The 19,915-nt window shown below is 30.0% G+C and overlaps 1 protein-coding gene across 1 annotated transcript; it reads right to left on the bottom strand.

Moving 5' to 3' along the window:
* Positions 1-1,234: 1,234 nt before the first annotated feature.
* Positions 1,235-18,501, bottom strand: LOC138943740 (CTP synthase-like). Its single transcript, XM_070314675.1, has 11 exons — positions 18,336-18,501; positions 16,721-16,891; positions 16,529-16,614; positions 16,255-16,386; positions 15,915-16,079; positions 15,500-15,787; positions 15,309-15,397; positions 14,928-15,226; positions 14,691-14,798; positions 1,540-1,755; positions 1,235-1,335 (listed from the first exon to the last, which is right to left on the bottom strand). The coding sequence occupies exons 1-11, from the start codon at positions 18,499-18,501 to the stop codon at positions 1,235-1,237; spliced, it is 1,821 nt and encodes a 606-aa protein (XP_070170776.1).
* Between the last annotated feature and the right edge of the window lie 1,414 nt (positions 18,502-19,915).

Here is a 19,915-nt window from a genome sequence, read left to right as displayed (position 1 = left end):
AATCAGATTTCATATAACTAGTTGCATATCTAGATATTTGTAAATTTTTGTATTATATACTTTCTTTCATTTGTATCGTCTTTTAATATAGATAATTTTTTTATATGAATTTGAAATTAAAATTCAAACCGCAAAAATTTAAGGTCTCAAATATGAGTAAAATATCAGGCGAACATAATTATAAGAAGAAATACAAATTAAAATTTTAAGTTTTGCAATATTTCAAACATTTTAATTTTATTAATTATCTTTTTTCGTTAATATTATATCAACAAGACTAGACTAGACTATGATAAGTTAATTGTCGCTATAATTCAAAGAATCTTTATAATCATTATATAATTTATAAAAGACAAATCATGTTTTTAGAAAGAGATTATGATTTCGGCTTGTATATAATTAAATTAAATCTTTAAAATCTAGATTCACATATACATATATATTTCATTTGATCTGAAACATATTAATATTTTTATCAATACATACAAACATACAAGAAATTTTTACGTTTAAACATGACATAATTTATTACAAAATATAAAACTTATAATATCTAATAAAATTCGTATTAGGTATACACTACTACATTATACATTATGTACAATATAACAATTGTTTGATATACATGAGATTATAATAAAATTATAATATTTCGGGACACTCTCTCTATCCCTCATCCTGAATACTTTGTACGTATAAAAAACTAATTTGTCGATATAAAAGATGTAGTTTGAATACTGCAGACTTACAATTGAAATAGTGTATTATAATATCATAAACACTATTTATTCTCTCATAACCTTTTAACTTATTAAAATTATATAAATTTAAATCTCTGGTATAAGACGATGTATTAAAATGATGAAATCTATTTTCTATAAGAACCTGTTTACATATATATATTTAACCAAAACATGAGATTTCATAGTAACTTGTATGAGATACAGACTCATTCCTAAAGTTATCATAAATTATATATTTGTATTTATAGTTGTTGCTGCTTGTAAGCTATATTAGGATTCTAACTTCTGTTTTCAGTTATAGCAAGATTTAAATTTATATTATTAATATATATATATATATATATTGTACAAATATATACTTATCACATATTCATGTATTTATTATGTTTCAATTTTTAATCATGAATTATGTAAGACTAGAGAAAGACATGTGGATCAGATTATAGGAAAATGGAATGATACAAAATAAATTTGCGATAATAAAATTTCACTCAATGCAAAGTATCATTGAGTTCTGTAATATTACTACCACTTCTACTTGCATTACTAGACAACTGCAATTTTGACACTTTCTCCAACATGTAGTCATCGTCTGTAACAATCAACATGACAAATGAGTAAGTTGGAGAAATTTGCATGCAAATTGAAATTATGTCTAATTTTTACATTAAACATACATTTTGCATATATGTGTGTGCGCGCAATTATATTAATATATATTAATTATACTAATTACGTTAATTTAATATAAATTTTTATTTTTTTATATATCTTTTTCTAGTTATTTCATTATTACCTGATTCATTATCGCTCTGTTGGCGAGGTGAAAATTTACATCCTCGTGCTACATAATACTTCAGTTTGTCTACACTGGCTAAAATTAAACCGAGGAACGGCGGTGAGGGTTTTAAAGGCCTTGATAGATACTCAGGATGAAACTGCGTAGCTACATAATAACTATGTCCTTCCAATTCGGCGATTTCCATTCGTATATTTTCATCGTCATCACGACCTATTAAACAAAATGTTAGACTATATAGAGTATATATATATATATATATATATATATGTATATATATATATATATATGTCAAGCGTATACTTTGAGACCACTTCGATTTTAGTTATAAATGTGTGTAATACAACCTCAATAACATATCCCAATTTATAAAATTATTTATAAGTCAATAATTTTAAAATTATATAGGTTTCTTATATACAATGCATACTTTGAGGACTGAAATATATATATAATAAGCAATACTTCGGAGACAGTCCCGAAATTATGCGATTTACATATATGACGGAAAATTTTATCCTGTCCTCAAAACATGCGTTTAAATTTGAGGTCTTTCTTATATTAACAGTATACTTTCAGAATTAATATATATATATAATGAACAGATACTTCGGAGACAGTTCCCAAAATATGCGATTCTCCTATGTGATAGAAATTTTTATTCTATTCACAAAATATATATTTAAATTTAAAGTCTTCTTTATATTAATTTCTTACTTTGAGAAAATACGTATATAAATTTCTATTTTATATAGGAATTGCATAATTTGGGACTTGTCTCCAAAGTATCCGTTTATTATATATACATTTGTCCTCAAAGTATGCGGTAAATATATGAAAGATCTTATATATGTAGAATATCTCATAAAATCCATAAAATAATTTATTAGTGTATTCTAGACGTAAAAACAGAGTAAAAAATTCTAATACAAAAATGTTGAGGCTGCAATAATTTTTGAGTTATAATTGATCAAAGTTTGCCAATGATACCGCAAAGAACTCGCGCGGTCAGGCTTGTAACTATGCATACATGTTTTTTCTCAAGTCAGTGTGATATTAATTTTTGCGGCACAGCTGATTTTATTTTGTTGTTTGAAAAAATCAATAACAGTTGACAGATCGGTACGCGCATGTTTAGTTATGGGTCGCACTAGTTTTATGCGATATCATTGGCAAATTTGATCGCTTATAATTCAAAAACTATTGCCTCAACATTTTTGTATTAAAATTTTTTACTTCACTTTTTAGAATGCGTTAGTAAATTATTGTACGAAAGTTGTGCGACACTCTGTATAATAAACGAATACTTTGGAAACCGTTCCCATATTATGCGATTCTTATATATGATAAACAAACGTAATAAGTTAGTTTCAGACGCAAGACAAGATTATTATACATATAATATTAATGTGGAAAATAAAATGCGAAGATTAATGGAGAATCTCAATTAACGGAGATAAAAATTGTTAGAAAATCGTCACAAATCCGCGATGGAACGACGAGTCACAGAGCTGGTGACATTGCTAAACCGCCGAAGAAATTGTGTTGTTACTAATTTCTCGTAAATTATTACAAAAACCGCAAAATAATACAGAATTACATTCAGCATTTCTATTCCGCACTTTACCCGCATTAAGAGAAGTTTCTCGCACCTTATATACACATATAAATTGTACTTTTTATATAAATAATTTTATTATGCACACAATATTGACAATAAATTAAATGACTTTATTTATAAACAGAAAATAATAACATTAGAAAATAATGTCTTTATATAGTGTTTATATATATACAGGGTGTCCTATTTTAAACATTCGAACCGAATATCTAAAAAAACTGAGCCCGGTAGATAAAAATGTTTAAAACAAAAGTTTTATGATTTGAAGGGGAACATGTAAAATAATACCTATGGTTTGACCTTAGGTGACGTCAAAGTCAGGGCAAGGTTACCTTAAATTGTTTAAATAGAACAACTATATTTTTTTATAGAAATCGATTCCTCGTAATATTCTGCATAAAAAATTATAAAGATAATATGATCAAAAAGTTAACAGTTTACGAGATATTTAATATTTTAATTTGACAAGCTTACATAAACTAATAAATATCTCGTAATATTGCATTTCTCGATGATCATACTTTAACACTTTTATGCACAAAATAATGACAGAAATTACTTGGTATAAAAAAATATATAGTTTTGTTTTTAACAAAAAATATGTAATTTGCAACTAACATTTTTTTTTTAAACTGTGTATTACATTATGTTATTTAAAAAATGAATAACAGATCGGTACGCGTGTATGTTTAGTTATCCGCCTAAGCGCCTAAGTTCTACATATCATTGGCAAACTTTGATCACTTATAACCCAAAAATTATGGCAGACTCAACATTTTTGTATTGCAATGTTTTATTCTATTTTACCTCTACAACGCGCTAATAAATTATTTTATGGATTTTATGAGATATTCTACATATATAAGATCTTTCATATATTTACCGCATACTTTGAGGACAAATGTATATATAATAAACGGATACTTTGGAGACAGGTCCCAAATTATGCAACTCTTATATAAAATGGAAATTTATATACATGGATATATTTTTCCTCTACAACACGCTCATAAATTATTGTATGGATTTTATGAGATATTCTGCATATATAATATTTCCCATATATTTTCCGCATAGTTTAAGGACAAATGTATATAATAAACGGATACTTTAGAGACAGATCTCAAATTATATAATTCCTATACAGGATGACCCATTTTAATGTACCACCTTCAGAAACTTTTTTATTTTTGATTGTAGAAAAAAATACTTCAGACAAAAGTTGTTTGGTTCGAAGGGGGACATAAGATGGTGTCATTGGTTTGACCTGGGATAATCTTTTGTAGGTCACATAAAGGTCACCTTGAATTTTTTAATCGGAACACCCTATATATTTTTGCATATTCCTGTAGCTTATCTCGTGAGCTTTTCAAAACACTATAACAAAATATTTTTCCTTTAAGTAATTGAATTATAAGGCTTGAAACTTAACAATTTTTTGACATAAAATGTAAAATATCTTGAGAAACATTTAATTTTCGATAATATTACCTTAATACTTTTATGCACGGAATAATAAGATCAATCAAGTGGTGTAAAGAAAATAGTTGCTAAATTGTGGTGTAAAGAAAATAGTTGCCTTAAAAAAAAAAATATCTAATTTGCAACATATTTTTTTTTAGATCAACTATGTGTTTTTTTTACACCACTTGATTGGTCTCATTATTTTGTGCATAAAAGTATTAAGGTAATATTATCGAAAATTAAATGTTTCTCAAGATATTTTACATTTTATGTCAAAAAATTGTTAACTTTCAAGCCTTATAACTCAACAAATACTTAAAGGAAAAATATTTTGTTATAGTGTTTTGAAAAGCTCTCGAGATAAGTTACAAGAATATGCAAAAATATATAGGGTGTTCCAATTAAAAAATTCAAGGTGACCTTTATGTGACCTACAAAAGATTATCCCAGGTCAAACCAATGACACCATCTTATGTCCCCCTTCGAACCAAACAACTTTTGTCTGAAGTATTTTTTTCTACAATCAAAAATAAAAGTTTCTGAAGGTGGTACATTAAAATGGGTCACCATGTATAGGAATTATATAATTTGAGATCTGTCTCTAAAGCAGTGCTGGGATTTACAAGCACATTTTGGCCCGATTTCGTGACTCACGCCTATTGCCCCCCACTCATCGCTCGTACGCTAGCAACGAGTCGCCAGATATGCGTAACTAAGGACCGCGGCGCTTCGTCTCAGGAGCGTTTATATGTAAGAATGCCCAAATATAATAATAAGACAATACTTTTCTAAATACAGCGCGAAAATTCTTATAATTAAAAGTTTTTCTTCAATATTTTATAATTCATTGATATAAAATATTGAAGAAAAACTTTTATATATAAAAAAGTATCCGTTTATTACATACATTTGTCCTTAAACTATGCGGAAAATATATGGGAAATATTATATATGCAGAATATCTCATAAAATCCATACAATAATTTATGAGCGTGTTGTAGAGGAAAAATATATCCATGTATATAAATTTCCATTTTATATAGGAGTTGCATAATTTGGGACCTGTCTCCAAAGTATCCGTTTATTATATATACATTTGTCCTCAAAGTATGCGGTAAATATATGAAAGATCTTATATATGTAGAATATCTCATAAAATCCATAAAATAATTTATTAGTGTATTCTAGACGTAAAAATAGAGTAAAAAATTCTAATACAAAAATGTTGAGGCTGCAATAATTTTTGAGTTATAATTGATCAAAGTTTGCCAATGATACCGCAAAGGACTCGCGCGGTCAGGCTTGTAACTATGCATACATGTTTTTTTTCAAGTCAGTGTGATATTAATTTTTGCGGCACAGCTGATTTTATTTTGTTGTTTGAAAAAATCAATAACAGTTGACAGACCGGTACGCGTATGTTTAGTTATGGGTCGCACTAGTTTTATGCGATATCATTGGCAAATTTGATCGCTTATAATTCAAAAACTATTGCCTCAACATTTTTGTATTAAAATTTTTTACTTCACTTTTTAGAATGCGTTAGTAAATTATTGTACGAAAGTTGTGCGACACTCTGTATAATAAACGAATACTTTGGAAACCGTTCCCATATTATGCGATTCTTATATATGATAAACAAACGTAATAAGTTAGTTTCAGACGCAAGACAAGATTATTATACATATAATATTAATGTGGAAAATAAAATGCGAAGATTAATGGAGAATCTCAATTAACGGAGATAAAAATTGTTAGAAAATCGTCACAAATCCGCGATGGAACGACGAGTCACAGAGCTGGTGACATTGCTAAACCGCCGAAGAAATTGTGTTGTTACTAATTTCTCGTAAATTATTACAAAAACCGCAAAATAATACAGAATTACATTCAGCATTTCTATTCCGCACTTTACCCGCATTAAGAGAAGTTTCCCGCACCTTATATACACATATAAATTGTACTTTTTATATAAATAATTTTATTATGCACACAATATTGACAATAAATTAAATGACTTTATTTATAAACAGAAAATAATAACATTAGAAAATAATGTCTTTATATAGTGTTTATATATATACAGGGTGTCCTATTTTAAACATTCGAACCGAATATCTAAAAAGCTGAGCCCGGTAGATAAAAATGTTTAAAACAAAAGTTTTATGATTTGAAGGGGAACATATAAAATAATACCTATGGTTTGACCTTAGGTGACGTCAAAGTCAGGGCAAGGTTACCTTAAATTGTTTAAATAGAACAACTATATTATTTTATAGAAATCGATTCCTCATAATATTCTGCATAAAAAATTATAAAGGTAATATGATCAAAAAGTTAACAGTTTACGAGATATTTAATATTTTAATTTGACAAGCTTACATATATAAAACTAATAAATATCTCGTAATATTGCATTTCTCGATGATCATACTTTAACACTTTTATGCACAAAATAATGACAGAAATTACTTGGTATAAAAAAATATATAGTTTTGTTTTTAACAAAAAATATGTAATTTGCAACTAACATTTTTTTTTTAAACTGTGTATTACATTATGTTGTTTAAAAAATGAATAACAGATCGGTACGCGTGTATGTTTAGTTATCCGCCTAAGCGCCTAAGTTCTACATATCATTGGCAAACTTTGATCACTTATAACCCAAAAATTATGGCAGACTCAACATTTTTGTATAACAATGTTTTATTCTATTTTACCTCTACAACGCGCTAATAAATTATTTTATGGATTTTATGAGATATTCTACATATATAAGATCTTTCATATATTTACCGCATACTTTGAGGACAAATGTATATATAATAAACGGATACTTTAGAGACAGGTCCCAAATTATGCAACTCCTATATAAAATGGAAATTTATATACATGGATATATTTTTCCTCTACAACACGCTCATAAATTATTGTATAGATTTTATGAGATATTCTGCATATATAATATTTCCCATATATTTTCCGCATAGTTTAAGGACAAATGTATATCAGTGCTGGGATTTACTTGCACATTTTGGCCCGATTTCGTGACTCACGCCTATTGCCCCCCACTCACCGCTCGTGCGTTAGCAACGAGTCGCCAGATACACGTAACTAAGGAACGCGACGCTTTGTCTCAGGAGCGTCCGTATATAAGAATGCCCAAATATAATAATAAGACAATACTTTTCTATATATAAAAGTTTTTCTTCAATATTTTATATCAATGAATTATAAAATATTGAAGAAAAACTTTTAATTATAAGAATTTTCGCGCTGTATTTAGACACATGTGCCGATGTCATCTGTTATTCATTTTTGAAATAATTGTGATATTGATTTTTACGGCAAGGCTGATTTTATTTTATTGATTGAAAAAATCAATGACGAATCGGTACGTCTATATGTAGTTAGGCGCCTGAGCACGTGAGATCTACGCGATATCAGTGGTAAACTTTGATAACTTATAACTCAAAAACTATTGCAGCCTTATTTTTGTTTAGAATTTTTTATTCTATTTTGATTCTAGCACACGCTAATAAATTATTGTACGGAAGTTGTGATCTCTTTTGTATAATAAACGAATACTTTGGAGACAGTTCCCAAATTATGCAAAGAGGAAGTTCTTATTCTGTCTATGAATTATGCGCGTTTAAACTTGAAATCTTTTTTAAATTAACTGTATACACAAGTTTTAAATCTTGAAATAACTGTTTAAGTCTAGGAACTAGCTTGATATTAACCCATATTAAGTTAGCCCCCCCCCCCCACCAACGCCAAATTAAGTCAAATACATCAAATAATTTAGTGCTAATTATGTGCTAATTAGTTGCCGTAGTCCGAATTTTGTTGCTCAAACCGTTTAGCAGGAATTTACATTCAAAGTGGGGGGTGCTAGCTTGACATTAAGCCAGCTCCCCCCATAGTGAAAAAAATATATAGAATGCTCGAATCAAAAAATAAAATACACTAGAATTTGTTGCTATTTTGTTGCTCTAAAATAACATAAAAATATTTTAAAAAAAGTATATTATTTAATTAATACCACTATATACTCAGTCTCGCCGCGCCGTACCATTCACTTGCGCGAAGTAAAAGTAAATAAAAAAATGTATTGCTCGCATGTTTTTGGTACTAAAATAATCTGTAGACAATATACTATCGAAATATATGAGAAACTGAATTTGTTGCTCGTCTTAAAGTATTAAAAATCGATACTTTGTCGCCGCGGATCCTATATGACGCGCTTTCCTAATATATAAATTAACTAAAAGAATTTGTTGCTCGCATGTTTTGGGTACTAAAATAATCTGTGGACGATGTACTATCGAAATATATAAGAATCTATAAAAAAGAAGGAACGCGAGATAGTCGTGCGCGACGCGGATCCGATGTCAAAACAAAACGTGCCTTTATCTACTTTCAGACAATACAAAGCGCTGCCGAACATTTCGGCACGATGACATGAAAAGGCTTCTCTTTTCAAGAAACATATATACTACATATTGGCGTAAGACACTACTATGCCTTTTTATATATATACATATATGCAAAACTGTTTGAAATTAACAAAAATGAAATTTCGAGATATAGAACGATAAAAGATAATCATATGTATTCTGTAAAGAGCAACAAATTCAGACTTTTATATATCTCGATAGTATATTGTCCACAGATTATTTTAATACCCAAAACATGCGAGCAACAAATTCTTTTAGTTAATTTATATATTAGGAAAGCGCGTCATATAGGATCCGCGGGGACAAAGTATCGATTTTTAATACTTTAAGACGAGCAACAAATTCAGTTTCTTATATATATATAATATATATATAAAAATACTTAGAGAAAAAGACTCTATTAAAAACTCTAAAGGCATTATTTTCTAATATAAGAATATCGCATAAAACACCATTACATGAAACAATTATTTACTTAAATTTATTATTTATTTTAATTTACTTAAATTAAGTATCATAATTACTTAAAGTTTTTACTATTAGATTGCAATGTTTACAAAAATTAATTAATTAATTAAATAATTAATGTAAACAAAAATATATTTGTTATGAAAAAATAAATTTTTTATTTAAAATATTTTTATTTGGTAAATATGCATATTAAGGTCCCACCTCCACAGGATAGTGATGTTAACATATGTTGTCAACATCATCGTCCTAAGTGACCTTGACCTTGAAATAAGTGGCGGTCGCGATTCGTTAAAAAGTTATTAACAAAAAAAGATGGTAATTATGCAGTATAGAGGAGCCAGCTCCGATGACCTTGACTTTGACATATGTTGTCAAGGACATGACCCTGAGTAACTTTTCCTTATAACTTAATCGGCGGTCATTATTTATTAAAAAGTTATAAGAATAAGTTATAAGAATAAAGAAGTTTGAGAAATTTACCACTTTGTATCAGTACTAAAGGAAGTAATTGGCTAATATGTGTTTGCAGATACACTCACGGATGACGTTGACTTTGACATATGTTATCAACGTCATCGTCCTGAATGACCTTAATCTTGAAATAAGTGGCGGTTGCTATTCATTAAAAAAATATTAACAAAAAAGATAGTAAAGCTTAAGATTAAGGGCAACCTCACCGATTTCACTGACCTTGATATAGTTGTCAAGGACATAAATTTAAGTAACTTTTTCTTCTAATTTAATCGTCGCTCGTTGCTTATTAAAAAGTTATTAACAAAAAAAATTTGAAATATACCAAAGTACATGCATGGACAGAAAGCACGCGCGCGCGCGCACACACACACACGGGCGGTGCAAGGGGGGCCTTCGGCCCCCCTCCCGCATCCTCCCCGCCGGTAGGTAGGGTGGACCTCGCTTTACAACTTACAAAGTACGTGATACATTGTAAAGAAAGCAAGGTCCACCCTGTCTACCGGCGGGGTGGGTGCGGGAGGGGGGCCGAAGGCCCCCCTTGCACCCCCCGTGTGCGTGTGTGCGCGCGCGCGTGCTTCCTGTCCATGTATATCTTTGGTATATTTCAAAATTTTTTTGGTAATAACTTTTTAATAAGCAACGAGCGACGATTAAATTAGAAGAAAAAGTTACTCGGGGTCATGTCCTTGACAACACATGTCAAAGTCAAGGTCATCGGAGCTGGCTCCCCTATACTGCATAATTACCATCTTTTTTTGTTAATAACTTTTTAATGAATCGCGACCGCCACTTATTTCAAGGTCAAGGTCATTTAGGACGATGACTTTGACAACATATGTATGTCAACATCACTATCCTGCGGGGGTGGGACCTTAATATGATGTTATAGCCCAAAACGGCTATAACCAAATTAGCATAATTATTAATTATTAAATATTATTTAACGTCTTCCAACTATAACTCCAAGCCGAGGAAGACGTATAAAATTACGAGCGCAACCGCTGACAAAGCGAGGCACGCGCGGAGGCCACGCGATCGCAAGACTTGAAGAACGACCCGCCGGAAATGCAGGCAAAGAATATACATAGCTTGCATCCGGGTTTTTTCCACCCAAAATCGAGCGACACGACCACCTATGGTCCTGTCGCTAAGCTATCCCCTCCGAAAACGAATCAAACAGGAGGTGATAAAACTACCCATCTCAAACGAGCGCTAGGCAGTCTTAATCGCAAAATCACACGAAACAGTTATAATCATACAATTATATAGTGCGAATAGATTAACAATAGTAACCACGAGACGGACAAACGTAAATGGTTTATTAATAAAGAACTTCTCAGCTGATCTTGCGACGGCAGCCGCGATATCAGACATGCGAAGCAACTCTATACCGCGATAAGCCGAGTTAAAGTGCGAGAAAGAAAAGAAGATTTAAAGTTAATGTATTCGAATAAACGACCTTTTATTCTAATACGATTCCATAATTAATGAAAGCGACGAGAAGACCCTGTACGATCCTGAGCTGCTAAGTTCCAATTGGCCAACGATCTCAACAAAATCTCTGTACCTCCACGGAGGCACAACAATGCATATTTACCTTTTATTTTTAATTTGTTGTAAAAATATTACTATGTAAGAAAGTGTTCGGTAATTTGCGCCCCACTCATCACCTGCATGTGAAGCGGGTTAAACTGAATAGGAAGGTTTTTTACCATTTCATGCGATTTTTGCAATAATTAATAAGAAATTAATTAATAAAAATCAATCAATCCGCGCGAGTACAATTGCGCGACGAAACAACCCAATCTTACGCGGCGAAAAGAAACAGTTTAATGTTACATGAGTGCTCGGCGTGCGACGGGGGAGAGGGAGAAGAACGATTTACAAAAGACAATAGCCATGTATGTACATACACGTGCCGGTATGAATGGTGTCCGTTAGATGTGTGTGTACGCGTAAACAACCGAAAATCATACATACGTATATGGATGTGTGAAGTGGCACCCCTATGTTACGATACCATAGTTCTGTTAAGAGTTCTGAGTTATTTAGAACAAAAGAAAGAGTTCTTGATAATTTTTATAAAGAGTTCTGTCCATTATCACAATGAAAGCAGATTTCGAAAAATGGGGGTGCCAACTTCACGATTTTTGACACATCAAAATTAAATAGTCCTGAGCATAGTTCTGATGCTCTTTTGAATAGTTACATAGTTCCTCATACTTTTTTGCAAGAGTTCTGCAGTTTTTAGTTTAAAAAATTAACTTCAAATATCAGAGATATTTTCGAAATGACGAGTTCTGATCGAAAATGTCAGAGTTCTGAATTACATTCGATAAGATAAATATAATCGCGAAAACCGTATGGTCCTAGCTATTATAGTTACCGAAATATTGAATTTTTAAAATTAATATACTTTTATAAAAAATTTTGGAAATCACGAGTTCTGATTAAAAATGTCGGAGTTCTGAATTATATTCGATAAAACAAGTATAATCGCGAAAACCGCATGGTTCTAGCTATTATAGTTACCGAAATATCGAATTTTTAAAATTAATATACTTTTATAAAAAAATTTGAAAAACACGAGTTTTGATCGAAAATGTTAGAGTTTTGAATTACATTCGATAAGACAAATATAATCGCGAAAACCGCATGGTCCTAGCTATTATAATTACCGAAAGATCGAATTTTTAAAATTAATATACTTTTATGAAAAATTTAATAAATACAAGTTCTAGTAAAAAATCTTAAGTTCCGAACCATACTCGATAAGACGAAAAAGAAAAGTAAAGATTTCATAACTCTAGTTTTAATTGCATAACTCTATTATATCATAGTTTCTGAGATATCGCGTTTTAACTATATTTTATATACAATATATATTGGAAATCTGGCGGCGCGACTTTTGTCATTTGATCTTAGGAGAATATCGCGTTTCGCCGCTATCTCGCAAGAGTATCGAGCCGCGCGATAGCATTGTTGTCGGCTCGATCCAAGGAAAGTCGGGTGTTTCAGATCTTAATCGTTATTATTTACCACAAGCTTTAAAGATATCCCTACAAGTTAAATTTATTAATTATTTAAGTTGCTCTTAAATAATAAATTGTCAATTTTCTTTGTCTTTAATTTGACAAAAGATCATTTTAATAAAAAAGAGAAGTATGAGATCAAAATGAGATAACGAGATAATGATAAAGACAGCGCGGTGTCTTATAGCTGTCTCGCTACACGCGCTGCATTCAAGCGTAGAGCGAGTGAGATAGCTATTGGACACCACTAGCCGACATTACGTTTTGCATTGCTTTCTCTCTCGATCGTGCGACATGCGATGCAATGAATATCGGAATACCCCCCCCCCCCGCCTCCTTCCACTTTCTCCTTCACTCCTTGATTTTCTTTGCGCTTCAAATTACATGTGCGTACGCGATTTTCATTTGTATACGGTGATGCTTTCGACTGTACATACACACCCGCCACCAAACACCATTTTTGCTGGTGTATATAACCATACAATATGCGAAACACACAGGGAATTTATTTTACTAATATTATTTACCAACTTATACATTATAAGCTGCTTTCAAAAAAAGTATAATATTGATTCAATATTTTTTTTTTAAATACGATAAATTTTTCAGCTTATGTTTTTGCTTATCTTCGGTAATACAATTTATGACATTAAATTATTTGATACATGTTATGACTCTAAAATATGTTGTTGTTTATGAAACATTGTTGAAACTTAAATATTAGAACGTTTAAGTAGTTTTTGAATGTCAAAATCGATATTTTAAATGTATAAGTATAAATATTTTTTAACGTATATAAAGTTTTTTGAAATGTATTTAAAGCATGATTTGAATATCATATTGTTTTTTTTTTAAATAATAATAGAAAGTAAATATAAATAGAAAAATGTAGAGAGAGTAGAACTTCATTGACTTTTTTAATTTGCAACATGTTATGTCCATGTCTGGATCATTTTTATTGTCTGCACTTATTTTTTTTTTTTACTTTATTTATGTGTTTCATTTTTCTATATTATCGAAGATAAGCAAAAATGTTTGTACATGTTGCAAAAAAATTGACTCAATATCTTTACTTTAAAAGTAGAGTATAAAATATGAAGTACTGTTTTATATACTGTATAATCAGAAGACAAATGCATCATTTGAGATCATACATTTATAGTTTATTACTTAATCTATTTTTTTTTTCAAAATGAATTCTTCATTTTTTGTAAATAAATCGCATATTGATTTTGATCGTCTTTTACAAGACAAGCAGAAATTACATGGAGTATTCCGCCTCGTTCCCACTCAGGAGACACTCTATTTTGATTATTATAATATTAGTGGCGCCATCTGTTAGTGACCTCGAATTATACATTTAATATATATGCGTAATGTCCTCAAATTAAACATTTAATATATGGATACTTTGAGTCCTGACCCCGAAGTATGCAAAAGTCTCCAAAATATTCATTCGCTCGACATTTTGTCCCCAAAGCAAACGCTTGACATATATATATATATATATATATATATATATATATATATATATTGTATTATCTCAATTATGTATAATTAAGATTGTCTATTATATTTACCAAAACTATAACTTTATTGTGTGTGAAAAAATGCAATATAACTCACCTACAAATTTTAAACCAGCTGCTTCTAAATCTGGAACATAATCCGGATTTATTTCATATCTATGCCTATGTCTTTCTTCTATGACATCTTTATTGTCATACAATTTCTCTGTACAGGAAAATATAAAAATAAAATAATATATATATATATATATATATATATTAAGAATATATCATATATTGTGGCATTGAAAAAAGAAAATTGATCTCAAGTTGAAACATGGATTCTGGTACTTACTTAGGACAGAATTATTGTTACAGAAACGCGTTTGTCTTTTGCCAAGCCTCATAGTTCCCCCCATAATTCCCTGATTGTGCTCTGGCATGTCTATTACCACAGGACTACTAGTATGTGGATCAATTTCTGTAGAGTTCGCCGATTGGAGATTCAATACGTTTCGCGCGAATTCAATGACTGCCGCTTGTAGACCCAGACAGATGCCGAGAAACGGTTTGTTGTTTGTTCTACACCATCGACAGGCCTCCATCTTTCCTTCCAATCCTCTTTTACCGAAGCCACCTGGTACAATAATGCCACTAAACACAACAAATGTATCTTCATTAAAAATTATGGATATAAGAGAAGTACAGAACCATAAAAATATATTGAAATATTTACCTGCTTTTACAAAGCTGTTGCCAAGCCTCATGATACAAGACTGGATTTTCCATTAATGTAATTTGCTCTAGATTAGCAGCTTCAATAAACTGCAATAATATTATTGCATAATCATTCAAAAAATAATAGTACAATATGATTATGTAATATGTATAAAATTATATATATTTCAAATAATTACGACACAGTACCGTCAATTTCAATTTATAACCGGCCTCAATGGCAGCATGTTGCAACGCTTTTGTAACAGAAGCGTAGGAATCCTCGAGTTTTGTATATTTGCCCACTAGAGCGATGTTAACATCTTTCCGCAAATGATCCACGCGATCAGCTAAATCTCGCCATTTTCGCATGAAGAAACGCGGACGCGGTATTCCGATATTCAGTTGCAATCGATCATTGAGAAACTCTATAACGCCTTGATATTCCATAAGAAGTGGTACTCGATATATGGATGTTAAGTCGTGAATAGTGATAACCTGATCAAAATATTTGATGTCACTTAATGTTGATATCAATTAATTACTTACTTTCAAACATTAACAATTTTAATTAATCAATTACGATACAGTTTATTTCTTCATTAAAAATATTTATGATAATTACCTGCTCTGGAGCGACATGACAGAAATTTGAAATTTTTTCTTTGGCAGAATTGCCAATAGGCGTTTCCGATCTACAAACTATTAGATCGGGTGATAAACCTAATCCACGTAACTCCCTCACACTAGATTGCGTTGGTTTCGTCTTGGGTTCACCCGTTGATTTTGGCTAAAAAGTATTTTATATCTCAATAATTACTCAGAAATTATCTTCACAAAAACGTTTAGGGAGTTTCACAAAAATTAATTATGCATTTATTATTGTATGCACATAAAATATAGAAGAGATATGTAAACGAGAATGTAACCTGTGTGTAAAGATTGTAGGCATGTAACGCAGTTACCTGCGGCACTAAAGACACATGGGCAACACAGAAGTTTTCTTTCTTCACTCTAAATTGAAATTGCCTAAATGCTTCTACAAACGGCATCCCCTCTATGTCGCCTATTGTGCCACCTAATTCCACTATGCAAACCTGTAAAGCATTATTAATAAATTATGTAATTAGAATTATATATCACAAATATATAAAGAATATTATGTAAATTAATATTTTTACATATCTTATGGAATTATGTAACATTATATATTATAATAATTCATATTATTAGCAATACCTCTGGTTTAGCTCCATCTTCTGTTACAGACTGATTCGCAACTCTTTCCACCCACTCCTGAATAGCATCAGTGATGTGAGGTACAACTAAAAAATAATATCAATCTTTATTAATTTGTGCAAAAATTGTGTTTTTCTCTCTCTTTCTCTTTCTTATATATAAATATGCGATATTATATAAATAGAGATATACCTTGTACTGTTTTTCCTAGATAATCTCCGTGTCTCTCTTTTGTAATAACATATTGATAAATTTTTCCCGTTGTTATATTATTGTCCTTATGAAGAGTGATATCCAGAAAACGCTCGTAATTGCCCAAATCAAGATCCACTTCACCACCATCATCGAGTACATAAACTTCTCCTGTTGTACAGAGTAAACAGAAACTTTCCAGTAAGTAACATAAGCAAAATTAAAAAACTGACAGCGGATGTGTCTATAAAAACCCAGTAACATAAGATGTTTCCCTTCGAGGAATGTTTTTACCGCTTACTTGACTGAACAATGGAATGTGGTGATAAGCATCAAGCTTCATTGGACATTAGAAACCATTTCTAAAGGATGAATGAAATTATGCAAACATATTTATATAACAATTACTATACTCTAATAATTAAAATAATTTGTTGATCAATAATAATTTTTAATTGTTCAATCACAGTTAATTGTTTCAGATATATTATTAAACTTTATCTGTATAATAGTTGAAACTATATGAGAAATAATTTAGTACTAATTTGATCCTATATGCAATTAATTTAATCATATATAATTTTATAAAAAATGTTAAAAATGTTATTATATTACTTTAATTTTATTAATAATATATAATATAATTATATAATTTTTAAAAATAAGACATACATCAATTTTAACATCAATTTTAATGTTACTTTTTTTATTGTGCTTTTTCTCTCCAGCTCTACATTTTCTATCTACATTTTTTTGAATGTAGGAAATGCATGTATAGAACCGGAAGATGCCTAAAAACATATTCAGATGGATTCGTATAGTGTAGAATATTTGCGTAGAAAAATAAATTAACTTGGGGCTTAAAATGAATATTCTTCTATTAGTGCACTATATACAATATATACATATATATATATATATATATATATATATATATATATATATATATATGCGTAATTAATTTTATTTGTGTACATATATATTTTATATAGCTATAAAAATTCATCTGACCTCATTCGATAAATCTTAATTAATTATTAAATAGCGTGGCGGCAGCATGCAAAATGGCGTAAGCACATGGCTGAAAATTTTACCGCCATAAAGGCACTCACTTATCGTGGAATTTAATTTAGCGATTTTTATTCAATTTTATCACACAACTGTATGGTTTATTCAGATAAAAAATTTTGTAATTTATTTCTTTTCTATCGATAATCAAAAAATAGACAGAAAACAGTGATAGAAATATCGGCAAGACGATTTGAATTAAACCTCGCGCAACACACATGTGTATATATATATATATATATATGTGTGTGTGTGTGTGTGTGTGTGTGCGTGTGTGTGTGTGTGTATAACCCTTTATAAATTATATTCAAATGAAAAAAAAATTTCTGTAATGTTAAGAAACGAGAAATCAGGAGCTAGAATCACGGAAGAAGCGATCTTTACGCAATAACGTGCAACTGCTGCGATCGCAATAAAGTCCCGTATCAATAGCACAGGAAATTGAACTCAATTTTATACCGATTGATGTCGAACATGCTAACGAAAAAACCGCTGTTTTTTCAAATATTATGGCACAATGATGTGCAGAAATTAATATCGCGCTCACCGTGCTCGTAGGGCGAGAACGTCCCGGCATCGATATTGATATAAGGATCAATCTTGATGGATGTCACGCGAATGTTACAGTGTTTGAGGATAGTGCCGAACGAGCTGGCGATGACACCCTTGCCCACGCCGCTGATCACACCGCCGGTCACCAGAATATACTTCATGATTTAGCTAACTGATTCTCGATGATTTGAGATGAATATGGATACTCCGCTACAAGTTCGTAAATGTCAGTACAACTTGGATATGAATTGAACCGAACTTAACACTGCACTGTATAAATCGCATCACGGTTCACGATATGTAAAGTATAGCGTTATGCCCGCGCTTGCGCGCTGCAAGATTTTTATAGGGTAAAAGTACCAAAGCTATAGCTTTGTCACAGACTTTCAGTAGTAAAGAAAGATATGTGTATGAGTGAAATTTCTAACCAATAGAATGTGCATGTCCAGAATTGACAAATCAGATTTCATATAACTAGTTGCATATCTAGATATTTGTAAATTTTTGTATTATATACTTTCTTTCATTTGTATCGTCTTTTAATATAGATAATTTTTTTATATGAATTTGAAATTAAAATTCAAACCGCAAAAATTTAAGGTCTCAAATATGAGTAAAATATCAGGCGAACATAATTATAAGAAGAAATACAAATTAAAATTTTAAGTTTTGCAATATTTCAAACATTTTAATTTTATTAATTATCTTTTTTCGTTAATATTATATCAACAAGACTAGACTAGACTATGATAAGTTAATTGTCGCTATAATTCAAAGAATCTTTATAATCATTATATAATTTATAAAAGACAAATCATGTTTTTAGAAAGAGATTATGATTTCGGCTTGTATATAATTAAATTAAATCTTTAAAATCTAGATTCACATATACATATATATTTCATTTGATCTGAAACATATTAATATTTTTATCAATACATACAAACATACAAGAAATTTTTACGTTTAAACATGACATAATTTATTACAAAATATAAAACTTATAATATCTAATAAAATTCGTATTAGGTATACACTACTACATTATACATTATGTACAATATAACAATTGTTTGATATACATGAGATTATAATAAAATTATAATATTTCGGGACACTCTCTCTATCCCTCATCCTGAATACTTTGTACGTATAAAAAATTAGTTTGTCGATATAAAAAATGTAGTTTGAATACTGCAGACTTACAATTGAAATAGTGTATTATAATATCATAAACACTATTTATTCCCTCATAACATTTTAACTTATTAAAATTATATAAATTTAAATCTCTGGTATAAGACGATGTATTAAAATGATGAAATCTATTTTCTATAAGAACCTGTTTACATATATATATTTAACCAAAACATGAGATTTCATAGTAACTTATATGAGATACAGACTCATTCCTAAAGTTATCATAAATTATATATTTGTATTTATAGTTGTTGCTGCTTGTAAGCTATATTAGGATTCTAACTTCTGTTTTCAGTTATAGCAAGATTTAAATTTATATTATTAATATATATATATATATATATTGTACAAATATATACTTATCACATATTCATG

This window comes from Polyergus mexicanus, unplaced genomic scaffold (genome assembly GCF_030449975.1).
Source record: "Polyergus mexicanus isolate NDT 795.1 unplaced genomic scaffold, iyPolMexi1.0 SCAF_37, whole genome shotgun sequence".
NCBI lineage: Eukaryota > Metazoa > Arthropoda > Insecta > Hymenoptera > Formicidae > Polyergus > Polyergus mexicanus.
Note: the sequence above shows the minus strand (reverse complement) of the source record. Positions and strands in the feature narration are given on the sequence as shown.

Excerpts from the sequence above, each read along its gene's own strand:
- LOC138943740 (XM_070314675.1), bottom strand. The coding sequence starts at position 18,501 with ATGAAGTATATTCTGGTGACCGGCGGTGTGATCAGCGGCGTGGGCAAG. Across the intron at positions 16,080-16,254 it reads ATGTGTCTTTAGTGCCGCAG|CCAAAATCAACGGGTGAACC; the intron begins GTAACTGCGTTA and ends AATACTTTTTAG. Across the intron at positions 14,799-14,927 it reads TAACAATAATTCTGTCCTAA|AGAAATTGTATGACAATAAA; the intron begins GTAAGTACCAGA and ends TTTCCTGTACAG.